Genomic DNA, 21431 nt, shown 5'->3' with positions numbered 1-21431 from the left:
GTATTGTTTGTGTTTCGATGGTCTCTCTTACCGTGCAAATCTGAGAGTTCAAATAAAGCACCTGACAGCAACATCATTTCTCTCTCACAAAGCCCATGTGTCAGAATAAGCTGTTAAGAACCATCCTCTTTCCCAGTATGAATCAATCACCAAAAGCTCTCTTTATAATGCAATATTTCCATTCAAACTGTTGAATGGTTTGAAGAATGATCATCTTGCAGTATGGAGGGCAGTACAGCACACATACTGTTCCTGGCATATGACAAGTACTGTGGCAAGTGCCTTAACCACCAATACATCTCACTCTATCCTGCCTCACTTTTTTTGTCAAGCCATAATTCAGTTTGGTTTGAGGATTTTCTTTCTTTTTCACTCTTAAGATAAAAAAAAAATCTGCCTATGCTCTTAGACTCATTTTTTTTTTAACTGTCCATTGACAAAAATGGAACAGAAAAATATAATAACCATTTAAAAAACCTTCATTAGTTTTTGTAATTGTGCTTTAGGCCACACATGATCTTTTGCAGTCATTTTCTAGAAACAGTTCCAATCTAACATGCAATCCTTTGCCATCAGAATTTAGTCAAGCAGTCCTTACTTATTTTCAAAATGAAATAAAGCGTTTTCAGAACAAGAGCAAAATGATGAGTCTCAATGTACTTTCAGGCTATTCCACCCAGGCAAATGCATTATATCACAAAAGCTTTCCAAGCTGGATATGCAGCTTCTTTTGTATTGCATCTGAAATATATCAAGCTACATTAGCTACCACAATAGGTCTGTGGAGAGCCTATTGCACAAATAAAGCTCGAAAAGAATAAATCCCAACTGGAGCAGATCTATGAAGTGAATGTAGTAAGTCACGATCTCTTCTCAGCAAGTTTGGTTCCTTACATGCACTTAGAACACCAGTGCCTATAGCTGACTTCAGTTGTGTGTTTTTACTTTCACCACCTGCTAGCTCTGACAACTCCGATAAAGACAGGATGGATGCTGCCTCAGCTCAATCTTAGTCAGCACTAGGTAAGGCTTTCTTACACTGATTTTGTGATGACGCAGACACCAGAAAGAAAAGAAACTGACAGATGGAACTGAGGAGCAATTCCTTTTGAAGATGGGACAATTACCAATAATGCATTTTGTTAAAACAAAAAATTAAGTGCATGAATTCAAGTAGACAAACAGCAGACACAGAATTTCATAGTTTAAGAGATCACATCTCAAAGATTAAGTACTTTTTGCATCCAGAACTGTCACATTCCTGTTACAATTATGGAACTATCTATGCAAGGTAAACATCTTTCCTATGTTGTAGCCCAAATATTTAAGGGAAGTTACAATACTGCAGCTACACAAGCTCCAAGTCATGATGTTGAATGACTGTCTGGGGAATTGCTTTATCCAAGAAAAAATATATGCCAGTGAAAAATCTGTTTTTGAAATTGCAAAATGAGAAGATTTAAACTAAATAAGACAACGTAATATTTTTAATAATTTGTCCCCAAATGAGTCAAGTTATCCAGTAAACCCAATGTGTATTCTCCTATTTTCTGCTGAGTATATTTGATGATCATATCCTTCAAATCTGTATACACGACTATGCCATAATCTTAACATCTTATTTTGTCTAAATTGAGAGCTTATGTTTTTCAACAAGGAGCATTTTTTTTTTTTATTTTACAGACCCATCGATTATAGTAATACCAATTTCACATTTACTTTCTGAAAAAACAAAAAACAAAACAAAACAAATGCTGGCTTTAACAGAAACCAATCAAAGTCTTACCTTTGTGCATCCTTCTTGATTCTGACTCTTTGGTCATGGTTGCCAGGCAGTGAGGAAGTACACTGCCACAGCTGTTGCTCTGTCCTAATGGTAAATGTCCCTGCAGGGAATTTATAAATATGTGCTTAAAACTTTTGCTGAATTAGCAACTAATGTTAAAATAACTTGCTTTGTCCTTAATATCATCGTCATCTCAAATGAGTCAGCCATTAGTATTTTAGTTTTGAACAGTTTCTAATTAAACAAAAATGTTTGCCTATTGTTATCTCCCCCTTGCTTTTGTTTTTTTATTTGCCATGTCACAAATAAGTAGTATTCTCACTTTACACATAATCTTAAGTTCAGTGGCTAGAGGTTGAAAGGAAAGCAGTCTGCTGAGTCTCTACAATCAATTTAAACTAACCTACAAGTAAAGTTCTTGAAATACACTGATTGTAAATATGTGATGACTATTATATCACCACATTTCCAGATGTGAATATAAAGGCTGGAAGCGTGGAAGGTTTCATGCTTTTTCCCATGTTAACAAACCCAAATTTCTTTCACAGCCAGCATCAGACATGAATTTGAGGGATTACGCGATGCTACAGTGCTATCCAACCTTACCTCTAACATCATATGCTTTTTACATAAAATTGGAAGGCTATTAATAGCATGCAACTACGTACTTTAGATGTAATGCTTCGTCCAAGAGTAGAACTATTGAAGTGTGGTGACACAGTTGGAGTTGTTTTCTTGCGAGGCAAAGTATCACTCATGTACATGCATTCCCTGTGCTGTTTCTTTCGCTCTTCCAGATTTCTGAAATGCTTCAAATGTAATTTGTTGAACAGTTTTGACATAAGGAATTGACCTACTTGCTCAGTTATGCTCTATATGGAATATAGTGAAGGCAATAGTCGGAGATTTCACTGAAAAGAATGAAATACCTCCTGCTTCACAGTGTTACGTAGGATTTATATAAATATCACAACAAAAAAGCATGCTGATTAAGAAAATATACCAAATTCATGTGCACTTTTTGTATACATGTCCCTGTATCTAATTTTTCTTAGATTTTGCTTTTAAACACAAGTTCAGTTTACAAGTAGAATCCAATTAACAGAGGAAAAACATTTATTAACAAGTTACACTAATGAACCTGCATTGTTTAAATGTATAGCAAAAATTAATTCTAGGATTTCTAATGAAGCCAGTGGTATATTATTGTTGCAAGTCTTCTAACAATTACAATGGCTCTTAAACATTAATATTTACCTCTGGATGATTTATATAAAGGAGAATTTTTAATCATTACCATTCCATAACTCATTGTATTTATCTGAAAACGAGCAGTGCTTTTAAGTTTGACATTCAGAAAACATCACAAACTTATGATCTACCATGTCATTTTAAAAAACTTTCCATGTAGATCAACTTCACGGCCACCATAACAGTAACAAAACAATCCCAAGTTATCAGCTTTGAGTCTGTTACCTGTTGTTGCCTGCGGTGTTTCTTAGCTGGCAGAGGAGGAGGTGTATCAGATAAAGGAATAGGATCTACATGAGTAGCCATGACCTCAGGCCAATGGACTGATGGAAGTTGAGCAATAGAGCGAGGAGAAAGAGAGTGAGGAAACACAAATCCAGAACAGAGAGGTGATCTTAGCTTTATAGAAAAAAGAGAAATTACACACAGAGTTTTCTTTTTGGAATTGCTCAAAAGATACGGCACATACAAGCTGCAGTTTTAGCACTGTGTTTGTGGATTGTTTAGCAGGAAGGATTTGTTGCGTTGGAAATCTTAAGGTATAGCTATCATTCAGAAGCAGCACAGAAACAGCAAATTTTAAAACCAGCTGCTGCCTCCTTGCCACACAAAGGTAGGTGTGCTTACAAATCATAAGATGAATTCATTCTATAAAAGGTGGATTTACGAAAAATGCTGTAACCATTACAAAGGTAAAAAGGGCACAAAGAAAGAAAAAGGAAGAGTAAACTACAGACACAGACTGGACAGACTGTGGAATAGCTAACGTAAGTAGAAGTTACCCATCTCTCCCAAATATCCCAGATATACTCTCTTCTGTTACAGGAAGAAAAAGATACGAAAGGAACACCTGAGCACCACTGAATGAGTAATAATTGAATGTGTTCGCAGACCATATCTCCACAGGTGCATTACATTATAGTGCTTGACAGGCAAAGACTGTCACTAATTGCTGCTTGGGTCATAATCATTTAGGTTTTTTGGCCTTTGAAGTCCCACCTACAACATCAACTGGACCGTTCCTCCAGCTTTACCATTATCTGATTTGGTAACTGGCAGATGAGAGTTTGCCTTAGGGTCAGTTTGTTACATGTTGAATTACAAAAAAAAAAAAAAAAAAAAAAACCAAAAGAAAAAAAAAAGGCAGCAATGAAAGAACAATGCAAACAAAGGGAAATGTCTCTCCAACAAACCTCTTTATTTTGTGGCTGGCTCGTCAGCACAGCCGTGGAAGGCTCAGTGGTACCTGCGTCAGCATCTGTGGGGGGCTGAGTGGAAGGGGATATATTCGTGGAATTGCCATACAGCTCACTAATTTCACTTACACTGATATAGCCCTAAAAGGAGGAATTCAGAAGTTAAAAGGAGCAAAAGCAAAAAGACGTGCAAGAGTATTAATGTCTCCAGTACGATGAAAGTTAGTTTAGAGTGACACAGCCAAATATTTGTTACCATTGAAATATTTCATCTTAAACAAAACAAGATCATCAGCGGGCTTCTCAAATGTTGAATACTTGGATTCTGAAAATTGTTCTCCATTTAATACCAAATACGTTTATGTGATCAAAAGGCAAATATACATTAAGTGAACAGAACCCTTCAGTAAAATGTAAACACCCTTCATGTAGCTTTCTCTTGGGATAACAATGCAGAGTTTGGTTTGTTTTTTAACTACTTGCCTAGTTTAAGTGAACCAAATGACTAACAGAACTGGGAAGAACTTAGATAAAGATATGTCATTGCTGCTCCATACATTACTCTGATAAAACACCTTTCCTTTGCACTATCTGGAAGTCACTTCTAACTTTTAGATGTTACCAGGAAACTGATACTGTAGGTGCTGCCACTGTTAGACACAACCTCTTCAAGTTGCCTCTCAAATAGCAATCACACAAGAGGTGACAGATTGAGAAAAGGCATGCACATTGGAGCATGCTTCTGCCTGAAGAGAACATTCATGCAGGCAGATGTGAGATACAATGGCAGAACACAATTACTGCAGGTGTTCTGGTGTTAACTGAATAAATCTTGTCTAACAAATACAGTATGGTTTCTAATCCGTGTCGTGTAGGATACCAGCTAGCAAAAAATGAAATGCCCTAACTCCTAATAATAAGAATTGTCAAGTGAAAGAGTCACTGTTGAACCAATATCACAAAAATATGATGGAAGTATGCTTATGTTTAAACCAAGATGGTAAGCTGCTTTTAAACCGAGAAGGTATCCAAGGCTCTTTGTCCCTGTGATTGTACCACCATATTGACACATCAGTACGTTTGTACAATTTGGCAACTGAATAAGGTAAGCCGCAGATTGCTCTAGTATTCCTTCTTAAAAATGAATGAATTTAGCAAGGATCACAGAAGACGGACTGAAAAAAATAAGAGCTCTCTTACCAATCAGCATAATTTTAAATGTATTGTATCAGTTATTTTCAAGCAGATACACAATTCTGGAAAATTAACATACTGTAAACACAACACTCCAGAAATAGGAGTTAAATATCAATTCACATACCACTTGATCAAATATTAAATGAGGAGACTGCATACTACTGAAGGTTTTCTCTCAAAACATGTGGCCATATTACAGTAAAAGAGAATCCAGTATGAATAAATATAAATCCTGCTTAACCATATTGTAGCAGCAGCGTATTAATCACCAAATCTTGGCAAGTCTATGAATGTAATATTATGTTCATTTTTATAGACAATAAAAGCACTTCCATTGTTATATGATTAAAAAAAAAATTCATTTCACGCTCACAACACCAATGTAGATTCTCCATAGGGCTAAGTGGATAAAAAAAGAAAGAAGCAAACAAATGACTTCATGATGTGTTAGCTCAGGCCTTATTATGTTAGGTTGCAGAAATGGCTTCAAGTCAGACAAGAGATCCAACCCATTTCGTCAATACTGAACTTTCAAACACCACTGATTCTTTCCTCACTTAAGTACAGGGATAAGCACTCTGCCTTACCTATGCAGCAGTGTTACCCTCCACTGCTACGTATGCAGGAAGGAAACTTCAGGATGGATGGGAGAGAGTTACAAATACATGCTTTGTTGAGGAGGGCATGGGAAATGTGAGACTACAGACTAAGTTCTCAAATGATATATGAGCAACTGCATGGTGAAATTAACTCCTAGGTGCAGAAAATCTGTTTAAGCCTGTGTCGCATTTGGTACTTTACTTTTAAAGGTGCCGGAACAGTAGGTAAAATGTTGAGTTGAAGTGAGACAAAATGTCATGTCTGGGAAGGAAAGACATTTTTAAAGAAGAGACAGCCTGTGGGGACATTGAGCATAAAACAGATCATTTGCACTGTTCCTTTTCTCATTTACCTTACAGTAAGTCCTAATTGATTTCACTGCAGGGAACAGAATCACACTGCTTAACTATCCATTTCAACAAAAGGTGCATCAGGTTCACTTAATGTAGTTGCATTTTGAAACATCTGTGATTAAACAAATCATTTCATGGATATGAAGATAAAATCAGAGATAGCACCCACTTTCTAATGCTAAATGAATGGAACCATCACAGAAGAACAAAAAGGAAGCCTGGAGTTGCCAGATGTCCTGGTGAGAGGTGAGATGTCCAGTTCAGAGTGCAACCTTGGACAGTGAGTCCAAGCATCAGCAACACAGCTTGCAGTGAGGAAGAATGCTTGACCCCACTGGCATGTTATGCAGCCCATCCTGGTTCACCAGGAGCTCTGAGGCCAATTAAGCAAAATCACATTTCCCAAACTTCAAGAGCCCAACTTTCCACAGTGACGCCTACATCATTAGATGAGGAGACTGCGTCCAGGAGTCATCCAGCAAGTCCAGTCAGACCCCTTAATCAGAAGTCAACGAAGCAGCCACTGATACCCATCAGCGTATTTTAAATGCTATTTCTTCTGCTTTCTCATTTATAATTTCATTTTTATGTGCAATTTTCAGATCCATTAAGTGAAGGTAAGAGGATAAACATGGGTGCTTAAAGATACTACTGTACATCCTGACCAAAATTTTTTGTAATGGGCTGTGGCTTACCTTACATTGACCTTATTCACAGTTCTCAAGAAGGTTAATGTGGTATCCTCAAAGCTATAAAGTCTTGACAGGTGCGGGTAAGCTCTGAGACTCACCCACACTAACTCAAATATTCAGCAAAAATATTTGACACCTTTAATCTAACTATTCACTATGTTTAAATTTAAAGCTTAATAAATACATTAAGATCACAATAGCTTGAAGTCTTTAATTCACTGTTTGACTGTTTTTTAAAAGATCAAAACGTGCACTTATCATGCATTTTTGAAGAGCCTTAAAATAGAAGTGAATGTGGTGGGAAAACCTCTGATAAAATCAACAGTGCAAAAATAAAGACTATAACGTATTGGTGCTTGAACAGTTATCCCTGGACCTCATTTTTCTTCATTTCAATGAAGTTTAATTGTCCATTTTGAGAAAATGAGACACTTCACATGCACACAAAAATGTTCATTTTTCCAGGATAAGAGTTAAAAGTGAGACCAGACAAATCTGGGAAAATGTCAGAGCAGTTATTTTCATTCTGCTCCACATTTGGACTTCCATGAATAGCTTTACAAATTAATTTCATCATCTCCAACAAAATTGTAGAAATAGGACTTCACTAAATAGTTTTGCATAAAGAGCTATTAAAAGTTACTCGTGGTAAGCTAATAGACAGTGAAACTATTTACCTCTTTTAGACTATTGGGACTGACAGGAAATCCCTTTCCTCCAGAGAGTGAGGAATATTTCTTCTCCAGATTACAGAGATTCTCTTTTTCCTGTTAATAATAGAAATAAAGTTGTATTAAATACCAATAACAATGCAATGAAAATAAATGCTAGCCATTTTCTTAGAAGTACAAAGAAACATGCTAAAAACTTCAAAGCGGAGCTCCAACTTAGTTCATTTACAGCAGAACCAAATAAAAACATGGATGTGTAGAGCAAAAAACTAGTGAAAAAAATTACTGAAAAATCACAATTGAAAAAAAAAAAAAAAAGGTCTTCCTTCAGCTGAAAGGAATGGTGAAAATGGTGAAAAAAAATCAGCTGAAAATGCTGGTTCTTCTTAAAGAGCTAAATATGATTTCCCTTGTGCTCAAAAACAAACCAAATGAGTCATGAGGAGTTGATATTAGCTTCACATTAATTTCCAAAGGAGGCCTACAAAGATGGCAGAGGGCAGACTCTTTGCCCTCCAGAGAGGGCAAGGCACGTCAGGAGCAGCTGAGGTCCCCTGGTTGGTTCAGGGCAGAGCAGAGGAGCTGAGAGGAGGCCTCATGGCAGCTGCAGCCCCTCATGAGGGGAGCGGAGGGGCAACGCTGAGCTCTGCCCTCAGTGACAGGGCCTGAGGGAACGGCATGGAGCTGTGTCAGGGGAGGGGCAGGGAAGGTTTTCTCATATTCCATGTTCTTTTATTATATGAAATGCTCTTTCATTATGCATTAAAAATATCTGAAAGACAACACTTACCCTCTGCAGCATCATTATTAAGTTATTTTTCTCTTTTACAAAATGATCTTGTTCTCTTTGTGCTTGTTGGACAATATGATTAGCTTGCTTTTTCAGAGCAGAAATCTTTTCCTAATAGGAAAAAAAAAATATATGTGTCACCTTTTATACGTTTTATTTTCAAAGCACAAGACAGCCAACTGCGAGGATAATATTCATAATACCTCATTCATTCATAAGAGTTAAGTAGCATGAAAAGAAGTTATAACACAGCTCATTTCTTCTCTGAAGGAGAAGGATTAAACAAGATTTAGACAGCAAAGAGAATTTCTTCAAGAGACAAAACAGAAGTGCAATAGTGTATGTTCTTAGATAACACGGTGACTAACATCTCTATACTCTCTCTATATATACACGTCTCTATATATAAAAGTAAATGGCTTGGAAACACAACTTCTGATCTACAAAAAATTCATCTTCAACTAGTTCAAATAGGATCTTTACAACTGATTTTAAGAATTACAATTTATTCTTAATTCAGTGTCCTATTGTTATTAAATACTTGTAAATCCTACTATATCATTTAATATCAATCATCAACAAAAAACAACGGCAGCTTTGTCCATAGAAAATGAACCATCTTGCTTAATAATGAGAGAATAATACTTTAGTGCCTTCTGTGAAAAGAATTAAGGATTTCATTTTCATATTATCATGCAAATATGCAAAGAAGGCATTGAATGTTATCGATTTATTTCCTTTCAGAGAAGCACCTCATTCGGTATGTCTTACAACATCAGTGGGATGTCAGTTTTGCTCTGCTCCAAAACCTTTCTCAAAGAGAAAAATTTTGTATTATTTCTTGCAACTACAACTTGACCATCTGTATTTCATCTCCTTTATGTGCAGCAACAAAGAACAAATGGATTGAGTATTAGTGCTCTTACCTTTCTACTGACAATGCTGCGCTGATATTCAGCTACTTCACGCAGGAGCTGTTGTGTCAGATTTTCTTTCTCTTCATCTAACCTGCTTTCATGTTCAAGCTGCTGAAACTCCAAGTCTTCAAAGTGTTTGCTTTCTATGTCCAGTAGATCAGCATCCTTAAGCCAAAAATAAAAGAAAAAAGTGACATTTCATTCATTGAAAACAGAGCAAACAGACTTACAAACAGGAAAAATGTCACAGAAATACTGTTTCAGACTGTATCTCATGCAACAGGCTCAGAAGCTCAATGGTTTTAATTACCTACTGTCATAAGAGAACAAATAGGGCTAATTGCTATTTTAATGAAGCTTTCTCCATTACTCCTAGTGTTCCCTCACTGAAAATGACAGCTGTATTGTAAAACAGTTGTCTTTCAATGTCTAAAGCAGAATGGAGCCTCTGCAGCACTGCAGCCTAGCTGCCATGCAACCAAAGTGCAAATCAACTCATTGAGGTTGCCTCATGCCAAACTGATCCCAGCATCTGCTCATCAACCAAAAAAAAACCCCAGGAAGTATCATCCCAGTTGATGAACTTGAGAACTGCATGCTGAACTAACTGATCATAGCAGTACACATTCAAATGAAGGACCCTGTACAGCACTTTGAATTTTCTCAAGTCTAGCCCAAGCCCTGCTACTGTTTTTAAGTAACAGACATACAAATAAGAGGAAAGACAAAGTGTAGCTGTATCCTATGTACACTGCCATCCCATGAGCAGTACTGTCCAGCTATGCTGGTTGTGCAGGATGTCTGCATGGGGACCACTGAACTGGGGTAGACAATCTCTCCCTATATAAACACACAAATAAGAGCTGTCCTCATACGCACAGACACTAGTCAGTAGGTGTACTGCCTCACAAAAGGCATCAAACCAATGTCATGCATTCCACCGGATGAATGCCAGATTTCAAGAGGCTGAAAGCTGCAAAAGTGACCCAAGAAATAAGAACAAATCTGCCTTCCATTTACAGAGGATGAGACAAAACTTTCAGTGCTGTTCAGCACAAGAACCGAGTAACAATCTTTCTCACAAAATACCTGTGTATTCATAACATAAATCCCTACTTCCAGATTTCTGCAGAAAAAAAGAATTTTTAATAATCACAGTATTATTAAGTATTAAAGCTCTCTAAAATAAACACATTGTACATAATTTGATACAGGTTTTTGTACATAACCTGCAACAAGTTCATAAATTCAAAAAACTATATAAAACTTCAACATAATCTCAGTATGTTCCAAAGATATGCTTTTCACTTGAAGTAGACAGCAAAGGGATCCAAAGTAAAGACATGGGCTACAGATGACAAGAAAGCAGTTACCTCCAGTACAGAATCACCTCATTCACACTTGCCATCCACCTTCAGTTTTCAAAATAAATGGAAGGGCCTTGATGAGGCAGGAAAATCAGGAAGTGCAGGCTACTTGGCACCAAATAAATTGTTACTTGGGCAGAAGATGAGATAGATACTAGAGGAGGCAACTGACAGCCCGAAGGCTGCATAGATTTGTAGGACAATTGTACTCACTGTAGGTAATGACTTCCTGAGCAAAGAGGAGAGTACCTCCACTCCTGCCCCTTTTTACTAAAACAAATTTACATTAAAATACTATAACTTAAAAAACCCTTAAGAAACCAGAGACATGATGTTTCTATATTGGACTTTGAAGTCTCCAGCATTACTACTACTTGTCGTGGTGCTGGACAAAATTCAGTGGCAGAGCACCAAGTCCTTCCATCCAGAGTCCCACAAAATCTGTAAAAATTAGATTTTTCTCTGAATAGTTAATTATTTCTTAGCAACCAAGACTGTCTTTCCAGATCTTTGCAGGAATCTAGGCATCTAGTCTCCTCCTCCATTTATGCATAATAAATGCATATATTTGTATAAATGCATTAAGGAAATAAGCTTTACATAAAGCATCAGAAAGATTACTGCTTTCCCTGAGTGCCTTCTAGTAGCTCTCAGGTTTCACCAAGCTTTAATGTAGTGTTCTCCCTGTCCAGCAGGAAAGGTGCATGTCTGTGACAGGCACTGGGAAGCAACCCACCGGTCAACAGTCTACACAGATGTTGCCAACTGCCTGCTTCCCATCTCAGCCCAAACTCCAGACCCATACCTGGGCACAAATCACAAAGTTACACAAGTCCAAGAGTTAAAACAAGAATTCACCACCTACACATCTACTACGCTCTGGGAATAAGGTACCACAACATAAGGTCTCTCAACTTTAAGTATTTAATTCTACACTCCCTATTCTTGGGGAAGAAGAGATTTTTTCTTCTATTTTGGATAGAATGCTTACAAAAAAGCCATAACTTTTCTCACCCTTGATATCACAATACTGTGCACAATTTTAGCAAAAACAACTACTACTCCAAGCACAGCAGCCTCAGCTAACTCCCACTACAACTGGCATAGAATAATATGCAACAGTAGCAATTTTACATCAAACTGCACCCCACATTTCAAGTTTTGTCCCACTTTCAAATCCAAAATTGATATTAAGGCTGCCCGAATGAAAAAAAAAAAAAAAAAAATCAAAGAATCATGAAATATCCTGAGTTGGAAGGGACCCATAAGGATCAAGTCCAACTCCTGAAAGGAGGTTGTGGTGAAGCAGTGGTTTATCTCTTCTCCCAAGCAACAGAAATAGGACAAGACAGAATGGCTTTGAGTTGCAGCAGTGGAGGTCAGAAAGAATGGTGAGGCGTTGGAACAGGCTGCCCAGGGAGTCACTGTTGCTCAAGGTTTTCAAGAAAAGGGTAGATGTGGCACTTAGGGACATGGTTTAGTGGGCATGGTGGTAACTAGATGTTGGACTAGATGATCTTAGTGGTCTTTTCTAACCTTAATGACTCCATGATTCCTATCACAAAGAGACAGTGCACATCATTTTACCCACGGAGGGCTGCATCTTGAAGTTTTTCACATGCCATCACTCCACAGGCTGCCAACTTGACTCCTACTCATAGTGATGACACCAGATCTCATCATCTCATCGCCAGTAATGATGTAATCCAAGAAACTGTCACATTCAGCCTTGTATTCGTTCAATAGCTCCTGACAAGCTCATATACAGTGCTCTTTCCATTCCTGTGTGAGCATTCAAGGTTATTTCCAATATTCAAATGTTGCTACCAACGTTTCCAACACTTTGGAGCCCATATTTAGTTCCATACACAGTTCCCTGGTTGTAAACTGCCAATTCAAGCACATGAACTGATAAAGATGCTGTTCATTTTGTGTGTGACAGCTGTGCATGGACATCTGGAACATGGCTCGTCTTTCACATTACTGTTGCCACTGCTGAAACACACCACCCACTGCCTCACTGTGCTACACCCACTGTTTAGTCTCCAGAAATATTCAGCAAGTGCTGATGAACATCAATGGGTGCCATTTTTTCCACAGTGAGGAATTCAGTGACACACCTTTCTTCACCTACATTTCCCTGTCAGATGCTGTTTTGTCAGACTGCCCCTCTGCTGCCATCTGTCGCACAGCAACAACGCATAAGGGAGTATTTATGGGAAGGTTCAACCTCTGCTATACCCCCAACATCCATCTCTGACATCATGGGCCAACATAATAAAAGAGGAAGCATTACTTTCTGAGCAGCCCTCATAAATGACTACACAGGAAAGGATTTCTTTTGAAACTTATGATCTTCCCCCTACTATAGCCAAATATATATGTTGCATAACCTATTTAACATAATTAATGTTATTATTTGCTTAATTGATACAAAAAATCTTCCACAGAAAATAAGTTAACTGACAATACTGTAGCTTTCTCTGTTACAAATTAAACGCAATAAAATCAAGTTGCAAGTAGACTTCATGCAAAGATTTAAAAAAAACAACAAATGTGAAACTGATGAAAATGCAGCAAAAATAAAGCCATTAAAATAAGTGATGTAACCTTCATAATGAAAAATTCAAAGCACAGTTTGGCCTAACAACTATGTACTGAAGAAAGGATGTTATCCATGGTGTCAGACAGCAATTTAGAGCAATGCAAAGGAAGAGTACGTAAAACAAAATTAAACAGTACTGCTAGTAAAGTGTTAAAATGGTTCATCTCGCTAGCCAAAGTTCAATGTTATCTGTGAGCAGAATAAAAGAGCAATGCTCTACTATCCATCTAAACATCACCACTCCAAGACTCTCCATGCAATCCAGCAGGCCTAAGGTGCTAATTACAGGTAAGTAGCCCAAAGCTTTAGAAACACTCAACACAAAATGCTTTCTAATCCACCCATTTGCACTCTACTTGGTTACCACTATGCAAAATATTTATTGCAAGCATTCTACGAAAAGGAAACTCTCGTGCAAATATCTTCAGGCACCTCATAGGATGCCTGAAGTGGAATATGTTAGACTTAACTCTAAAATCAACAACAAAAAAGTTAATCTTGAAACTCTCTACTGACCCTCTTCAGCTGCTGCTGTAATTGTTCCCTCATGGACTCAGGGCAATTATCAAGCTGCGTCTTCTGCTCGGAGTAAAGCTCCTGAAGCCTCTCTAGTTTTTCCCTCTCAGCATCAAGTTTTAATTTTTCCTGAAGCATGAACCAGAAAATAAACAGAATTACCTTCAAACTGAAGCAGTTGTTAGTGATTATGACAGTGCGTGGCAAAAACGTAACAAACACTTGAAGCATGTAGGTCAATGACAGTAATTGCTTGTTAGTTGAAATACAATCATGGGATGCAAAATGATAGAAACGAAACATTAATAATTTTAGTAGGGTAATTAATTCTCTCCCTCATCACTGCACTTTGTTCCCACATCTGGATGATGCCTGTAATGCCCGCTGTTCAAGTGCTTGTCTCACCTAATGAAAAAAAAATGGAAATGATATCCATGTTAGTCAGGTAACATATGAAGGAGAGAGAAAACAGCAGCTTTTAGAAAGCAAAATGGATGGAAAATGACTGTACTGTAGCAGTGAGCAGAAAATGGATTTTCCCAAGAAAATGAATCACATGATTAAGTGCTTCTGGACAGATAAGTACCTTTAGCAAGCAGTGAGAACACGGAATGAGACAGAGCTTTTTAAAGGTATTTATAAAGGTATACTCTGAGACACGAAATCCTGTTGCAACAGAAACACCAAATACTTTAACAAATAAATTCATTTGCTTCAGGATACAGCAACTGTAACCATCCCCTGGAATCAAAGGCGATGCTCTGCCTCCCTGGTCTCCTGTAACTAGCTCAGCTTTCCTCTTGTTCCTCTAGAGCAGCAGCACTCAACATACTGCTTATTACCATAAAAAGCCCCTACCCTTTCAACCCTGAATCAAAGGCTACTCGTTTTGTGTGCAGCACTACTCTCAAGACTGCCTGCAAATCACTTCAAGTCACCTTGTAGATTATTTGTCTATGGACTCAGACTCAGGAACCACTAAATTGGAGTTTAGAGAATTCTTTCAGTGCCTTTTACTTCCACGTACCCTAGCCAACACAGCAGATACATTTTTTTCAAGAGAGTAATAATTAACTTGAAAAAACAAATTGCCTGATATGCTATGAAAACTGAAGGTATCAATAAGTCACTGGAGACCACTCTCTACTTCCTCCTGGAGTCACACTGCTACAGCTCCTTTTATCTACTTTTTGTTCTGCAGCTACGCATATCTTCTCAGATGGTTTTTCTAACTCTCTCCAATAATCTACAAGCTCAGTATAAGCCCAAACATTCCAGCTGCTTCTTATGGATGCTCCAAGAACAGTTCAAGTCTGCCACAGCATCCACTCGCTTGTCTCTTTCAGTCCCAACCATTATTAAAGTCAAACCCATAGCTCAGCAGGTGCAACATACCCAGCTTTGCAGCACCCTTACCACGCATGCCATAGAAAATTATTTTCGTATGTAGAACTTGCCACGTCAAACTGTGAAATGGGCCTTCCCCAAAATCTTCTCTTTGTTGACAAAGTTCTCAAACTCTCCCACACAGTGGAGGCACAACAACAAATTCACAATAGCTCCCTGCTTTCTTTACAGCCGTATCTCTGAGTGGGATCGTTGGCTGGGATTACTTTTCCCTAGCATTTAAAAATAACAGGAGGAAACATTCTCATTCAATCTCAACGTGAATCAAATTGCCAGCTCTACTGTTTCCATTTACACGTGCAGTTGCTCTGCACATATAATTAGATGAACAAAGTGCTGAACGCTACAGTTGGTTGGTATTTGTTCTTAAGCTTGTAAAAGTGAGCAATGGGCCAGCATATTCAATTACCTGCACTTCATTTACGAGTTTCTGTCTTACAGCAGCATAAGCAGGGCTCGGAAACACAGAGGATGAAATGTGAAAGGGACAAAATGAGGGAGAAGCATGCAACTCTAGAGATGTCACCTCCAGACCTCTGTCCCTAAGGAACCCCATTTGCTAAATCATCCTTACTTCAGTGCAGAAGGAATCTTGAATAAATCAGTAGTTCCCCTCCTCACAAACCTTGCTGTTCAACCTACAGTCTGCCACATTGCCAGGCAAGTATAAAGGGGAAGATGGAATCAAACCTAAAGCTGCAAGGACTTCTGTGACCTTACACACAGTACTGTTCCTCTGAGGCTATTAATAGCTCCCCTACATGTCTATGTGCTGCAACAAGCACACTCTCTTGTTAACAACCAAATCAAACTTTGTGTGTGAAGAGACATCATCAGCAAGAATAAAACTCACTGAGAATCATGCCAGAGATACTATTACTTCCTCAAGAAATTAGGAATGTATTCCTTTGAGATTGAAAGTGATCCTCATTTGTCCTATATATAGCATAGGAAGTGCTCACATCCCACCAAACTGCCTCCCTCCAAATTGTGCAGTCTTACAGGAAATATCACTTTCAGCAGTGAGAGGCACTACGCATTTTGCAGCTGTGGAGTTCAGTTCATCAACATCTCTAATTTTGCCTTGGTAAAGATAATTTAATTCACAAAAGTAGTTTAATAAATAAATTAACAATCAGATTTTTTTTTTTTTTTTTCATCCAGACTCCTTAATAAATGGATCCAGGTGAGCTCCTTTAGAGGGAAAAAGATCAAGGGCTGTAAGCTAAATGGAGGACACAGCTGAGGCAGACCACTGGGTACTGTGTGCTCAAGACCAGCCAGGGCACAGCTGTGAAGAGAGCCCACACGCTCAAGCTGCATATCCTCACCTTTAACAAGCACAAGTCTGTGTGGCTAACATTTTTCTGCAGACAACTGCCTCTCATCCCCAATGCCCATCTTAGAGCTGCACTATCCATAGTCTGAATTGTTGCCACTCTCTTTTTACAGAAGAGAAATACCGCTCAGTAAAACACAGCCCATGGTCTTAGCTGGCTAACCAGCCCGTGCTACGTGCTGCCTCCTGTTACAGGTTATGTGAACTTGGGATCAGCCAAGACAGACAATAAGACTGACTGGTGTTTTGACGATGCTGGGGCACAGCTTGAATCAGTTTTGAAGGGTATCTGAATACCATGAAGGACAGCAGCAGAAAGAAGTGAGCTGTAATGTTGTCATCCCCTAGAAGCAGACAGGATGGCACCAAAGCACCCATGCTATGAACATAGAGATTACGTGGGTCACAAAAGGAATTCAGATCTGGTAGAACTGATTTTATGGGCAAAATGGAGAGAACAAAGAACATACATTCAGCACACGTAAAACATTTCACAGATAGCCATAGAATCACAGAACCATTAAGGTTGGAAAAGACCACTAAGTGCAACTGCCAACCTATCGCCACCATGCCCACTAACCCATGTTCCTCAGTGCCAGATCTACACAGTTCTTGAGCACTCCCAGTGATGGTGACTCCACCACCTCCCTTGGGCAGCCTGTTCCAGTGCCTCACCACTCCTTCAGAGAAGAAATTTTTTTGTAATATCCAACCTGAACCTCCCTTGGTGCAACTTAAGGTCACTACCTCTAGTTACCTGGGATAAGAGACGATTAGATTAAAAACAATTATAGCCTCTATTAGAATGGGAACAAAAGAAGGGAAAGAGAGATTAATTGCTTATGTGTTTTCTCCTGCAGTTAAGGATGCCCTATGTCTGATCGACACTGCTACCAGCTCACTGCGAAATGGACAGTATGGCTGGGTGAATAGGGGTCATTCTACAATCTGAAAGAAAGAGAAACTGCAAAGAAATCACCTTCCATTCAGCAGGTTCTTCTAGTCAAAATTCTCCCTCTAAAGCACTCCAGGACCCATCCTCATTCCAACTCACCTGCAACTCATCATGTTGTAAGGTAGCAAGGTCTTATTACCCATGCCAAGCTTCACATGCATGCTCTGTCTCTCAGTATGGAGCAGGCTAGTCTCACAGCTCTCACGGGTTTCTCAGAGTAAGGAGAAACATATGCAGCTGTTTGTTCCGAACAGCATCTTCATTTCATCTCCATGTTCTCACCTCTAGTCAGATTTCCTTCTTTTACACTCCAAAAGAACATTCCACCCTACTTCCCCCAAGACTACAGAAAACAGAAGGACTGCATATGCTAGAAGTGGAGGAAGAAAACAGACTGCAGAAATAATTCCTTTACGATTGGATGTAGTGTCAAATTACAAAGTTTTTCAATTTTTGGGAAGAAGCAAGAAAATTTAACATATCAACTCACTGATAAAGCTGGTCTAAACCCTGCTGTGAATTAAGAAAACAGCCTACTCCCTAACAAGAAGCAGGCTAGGAAACATTGTATGTGCTGAAAGAAGCAAATGTTGGAGGAAGTGTTAAATCTCTACTCCTGCAAACTGAAGGCATTTTCAGCACAATGGCTGGATTAAAAAAAATAAACCAATAATCAGACTACACATATCTCTCATTAAAAAAAAAAAAATTACTGTGGAAATTAAGCAGATTCTCCTGTAAACATGCACACGCTCCTCTTTATTTTCAGACAACTCTTTGCTGCACTCTTTGGCCTCTTTCAGGAGAGAAAGAAAAAGCTTGTCATGATTTGGTCTCTAAATCTCTATGGGTCTCATGAAAGAAACCATTAAAGGACCAAAAACAAAAATGTATGCCAGGCGTATGAAAAGGTGCATAATGTGATGGAAGAAGGTATTTCACAATAGTTATTTTTACTGTACAAGGAGTAACTAGTACAAGAAGGAATGGAGCTCTTGGAGCAGGTCCAGAGGAAGGCCGCTAAGATGATCAGAGGGCTGGAGCACCTCTCCTATGAAGAAAGGTTGAGGGAAGTGGGCTTGTTTAGCTTGGAGAAGAGAAGGCTCTGGGGAGACCTCACTGCGGCCTTCCAGTACTTGGAGGGAGCGTATAAACAGGAGGGGGAATGGCTGTTTATGAGGGTGGAGAGTGATAGGACAAGGGGAAATGGTTTTAAACTCAGACAGGGGACACTTATGTTAGATATTAAGAGGAAGTTTTCACACAGAGGGTGGTGACACACTGGAACAGGTTGCTCAAGGAGGCTGTGGATGCCCCATCCCTGGAGGCATTCAAGGCCAGGCTGGATGTGGCTCTGGGCAGCCTGGTCTGGTGGTTGGTGACCCTGCACACAGCAGGAGGGTTGAAACTACGTGATCATTGGGGTCCTTTTCAACCCAGGCTATTCTATGATTGTACGATTTTATGACTCTCCCATGACTATTTTTAAAGAGAGCATGGGAGTTCAGATTTTTCTCCTTGATTCTTGTAATCATCTTTTCCTTAGTGTCTTCTCTACAGGGTATCTTTATGTCGATATCCAGAGGATGCAAGCATTCCTCAGAATACTTAACTGTATATTTTGACTTAAGGGGGTTAATAATCACAAAATCACATAGAATCATAGAATGGCCTGGGTTGAAAAGGACCGTAACGATCATCTAGTTTCAACCAATGTTGTAGAGAAGATAACTCAACTGTTTAAAAGCATTGCTTACATCTAGTTGATCTAGAACCTGACCAGGAAGGATCTGAAATGCTATGCCATGGAGTCCACATTTGTCAGTCATAATGATAAAAAACAAGAGGAAGAATCTTGAATCCAGAAGAAAAGGGATTCGTGACAGACCACCAGTATCTCTGATTGTTGGTGTCTCCTTTAATATGAATTAGAGAGATGTTCTTTCCTTGGCTCCATTCATCTTTACAGCAATAGTTCAGCAAAGAGGCTGAGCTTCAAATGTTTTGATATGTCTGGGGGTATTCTACCAATCACTAAAAAATATTTCCACAAAAGCACAGAGACAACATCCCAAGCATTCCAGAAGAAGATAAGTTACCCATGGCCAACTGCTCCTGATTTCTGCTCTAGAAAAGAGAAAGGAAACCCTGGGTGATAAAGGAGTTCCAGAGTAAGTATTTCCACCATGACATAAGGCACAGGTCCTCTGGAAGCAAAGGAATAACCTCCCTCTTGTAAAATGCAGTCTAAACCTAGATAATTGTTTTGAAACTCTCTGCCAAAAGCCCCTTTTAACTATGATTACCTCCCACAGCACTTCTGCTGAATTCATTAATCATTTTCACTTATCCCTGTTTATTCATTAATCCATTCCTTCTTCCGACAGCTACGTTGTTATTTTCATGCTCTTACTTTGAGATAAAAGGCATGGCAAATCATTAAGTAATCCTCTCCACATATGTCAGACTGCACGTTCAAAATGTAATTTGGACTAAGGAAGCACTGTATGGGGGAAAAAAAAAGTACTTTGCAATCTGGATAACATCATATCAAGCAAATAAAATTTTCTCCAACTTCCTTGTAAACAAATACAAATGCTGAGGAAAGTCTAATGAGCCAAAGAGACGACACAAGGAAGTCGTGACTGGGAATAGCACCACTGTTCCACCCTGCTGTTGAACTGGGAACAACAGCATCGTTATTGTACACCTACAGTACAGCAATATGACACTACAAAGGGCCGGGGTTTGATGGAAGGGACTAAAGGAGACTGGCTGACAGGCCTGTTTCTGAGGACTGTCCATTTCCGTTCTCTCCAAAGCAGACAGGACTCAAAAACACTGTCCATATCTGTAGCAAAGCTCTTTCCCAGCGAGCTTCAAGCTGTGCATGTCAAACTGTGTTAGTAGTGACTTATCAGGATTGTTCCTGTGTAACTGGAGCCTGTAACTAATAGCCAAAATACTACTAATCAAATACATAGTTGGTCATCGTCTTCTGTGGAAGAAAGAAGAAAAGTATGCTCAGGAAGTATGACTGTAGAGGTAAAGCTGAATCTCCATCCATACACTACCAGGATTTCTAGCACAGCTGAAAGCCCAGACAGCAGAAGGCAATGGCCAGGCCCAATCCCCAGCACTGAAGCAGCTATCCCTGCCAGGAGGAGTGAGTACTCTCAGCACTTGCATTGTGCACAGTCACACCACTACCAGAACAATGCTCATTTCTGTAGCAGCATTGAAAGGCTCTGTCTTTTTCTCTGCAAAATGGAACTGCTCATAGCTCTTCTTTCTAAAACCTAACTAAATTGACACAAATTCCTTTGTTCCTTGTAACACACGCAATACATACTCACAAGAGCAAGAGCAATGCCTTGAACTCACCACAGAACATTCACTACATCATCTTCCTCACCGACTCGTTCATTCTTTTTCACTCTTAGTCCTGCCACGTGTTCAGGTAAGGCTGAACACATGGCCTTCAATAAGATGAAAATGCAACATACCACGGTAACGTAAACACAATTGCAAAGATGCAGGGACACAAAGACACTGTACCACGGCAAAGAGCTCACCGGCACAGCCAGGAACTGAACTCACAAGTCTCTTAGCCCTCTGCCTTTGAGTATGTTTTCCATCTGATGCACCTACATAGCAGGCACCTCCCTGTTCTCACACAGGCTAGAAATTTCCTTTTAAACTGTGGCTTTAAGACTGTGCAAAGGTTGGTAAAACTCTGGGCTCTCATCTAACTGAGCTATGCAAAAACCACAAGAACAGCCACAGACT

The 21431-nt window shown here is 39.1% G+C and overlaps 1 protein-coding gene across 21 annotated transcripts in view; it reads right to left on the bottom strand.

Annotated features, from left to right (window-relative positions):
* PHLDB2 (pleckstrin homology like domain family B member 2) overlaps nt 1-21431 on the bottom strand; it is a 113182-nt gene that overhangs the window by 17184 nt on the left and 74567 nt on the right. For 16 of the 21 annotated variants that reach the window (XM_040667005.2, XM_046901523.1, XM_040667011.2 and 13 more), the window contains 8 exons: nt 13942-14070; nt 9463-9618; nt 8537-8647; nt 7753-7842; nt 4231-4374; nt 3263-3436; nt 2455-2595; nt 1787-1886 (listed from right to left, as the gene is read on the bottom strand). In XM_040667005.2, the coding sequence (XP_040522939.1) occupies nt 1787-1886; nt 2455-2595; nt 3263-3436; nt 4231-4374; nt 7753-7842; nt 8537-8647; nt 9463-9618; nt 13942-14070 (1045 nt within the window). The remainder of the gene's footprint in view (nt 1-1786; nt 1887-2454; nt 2596-3262; nt 3437-4230; nt 4375-7752; nt 7843-8536; nt 8648-9462; nt 9619-13941; nt 14071-21431) is intronic. The other 5 variants (XM_040667026.2, XM_046901562.1, XM_046901567.1 and 2 more) reach the window with 5 other exon arrangements.

This window comes from Gallus gallus, chromosome 1 (assembly GCF_016699485.2).
Source record: "Gallus gallus isolate bGalGal1 chromosome 1, bGalGal1.mat.broiler.GRCg7b, whole genome shotgun sequence".
Taxonomy (NCBI): Eukaryota; Metazoa; Chordata; class Aves; order Galliformes; family Phasianidae; genus Gallus; species Gallus gallus.
This window is presented reverse-complemented; position numbering and strand designations above follow the sequence as displayed.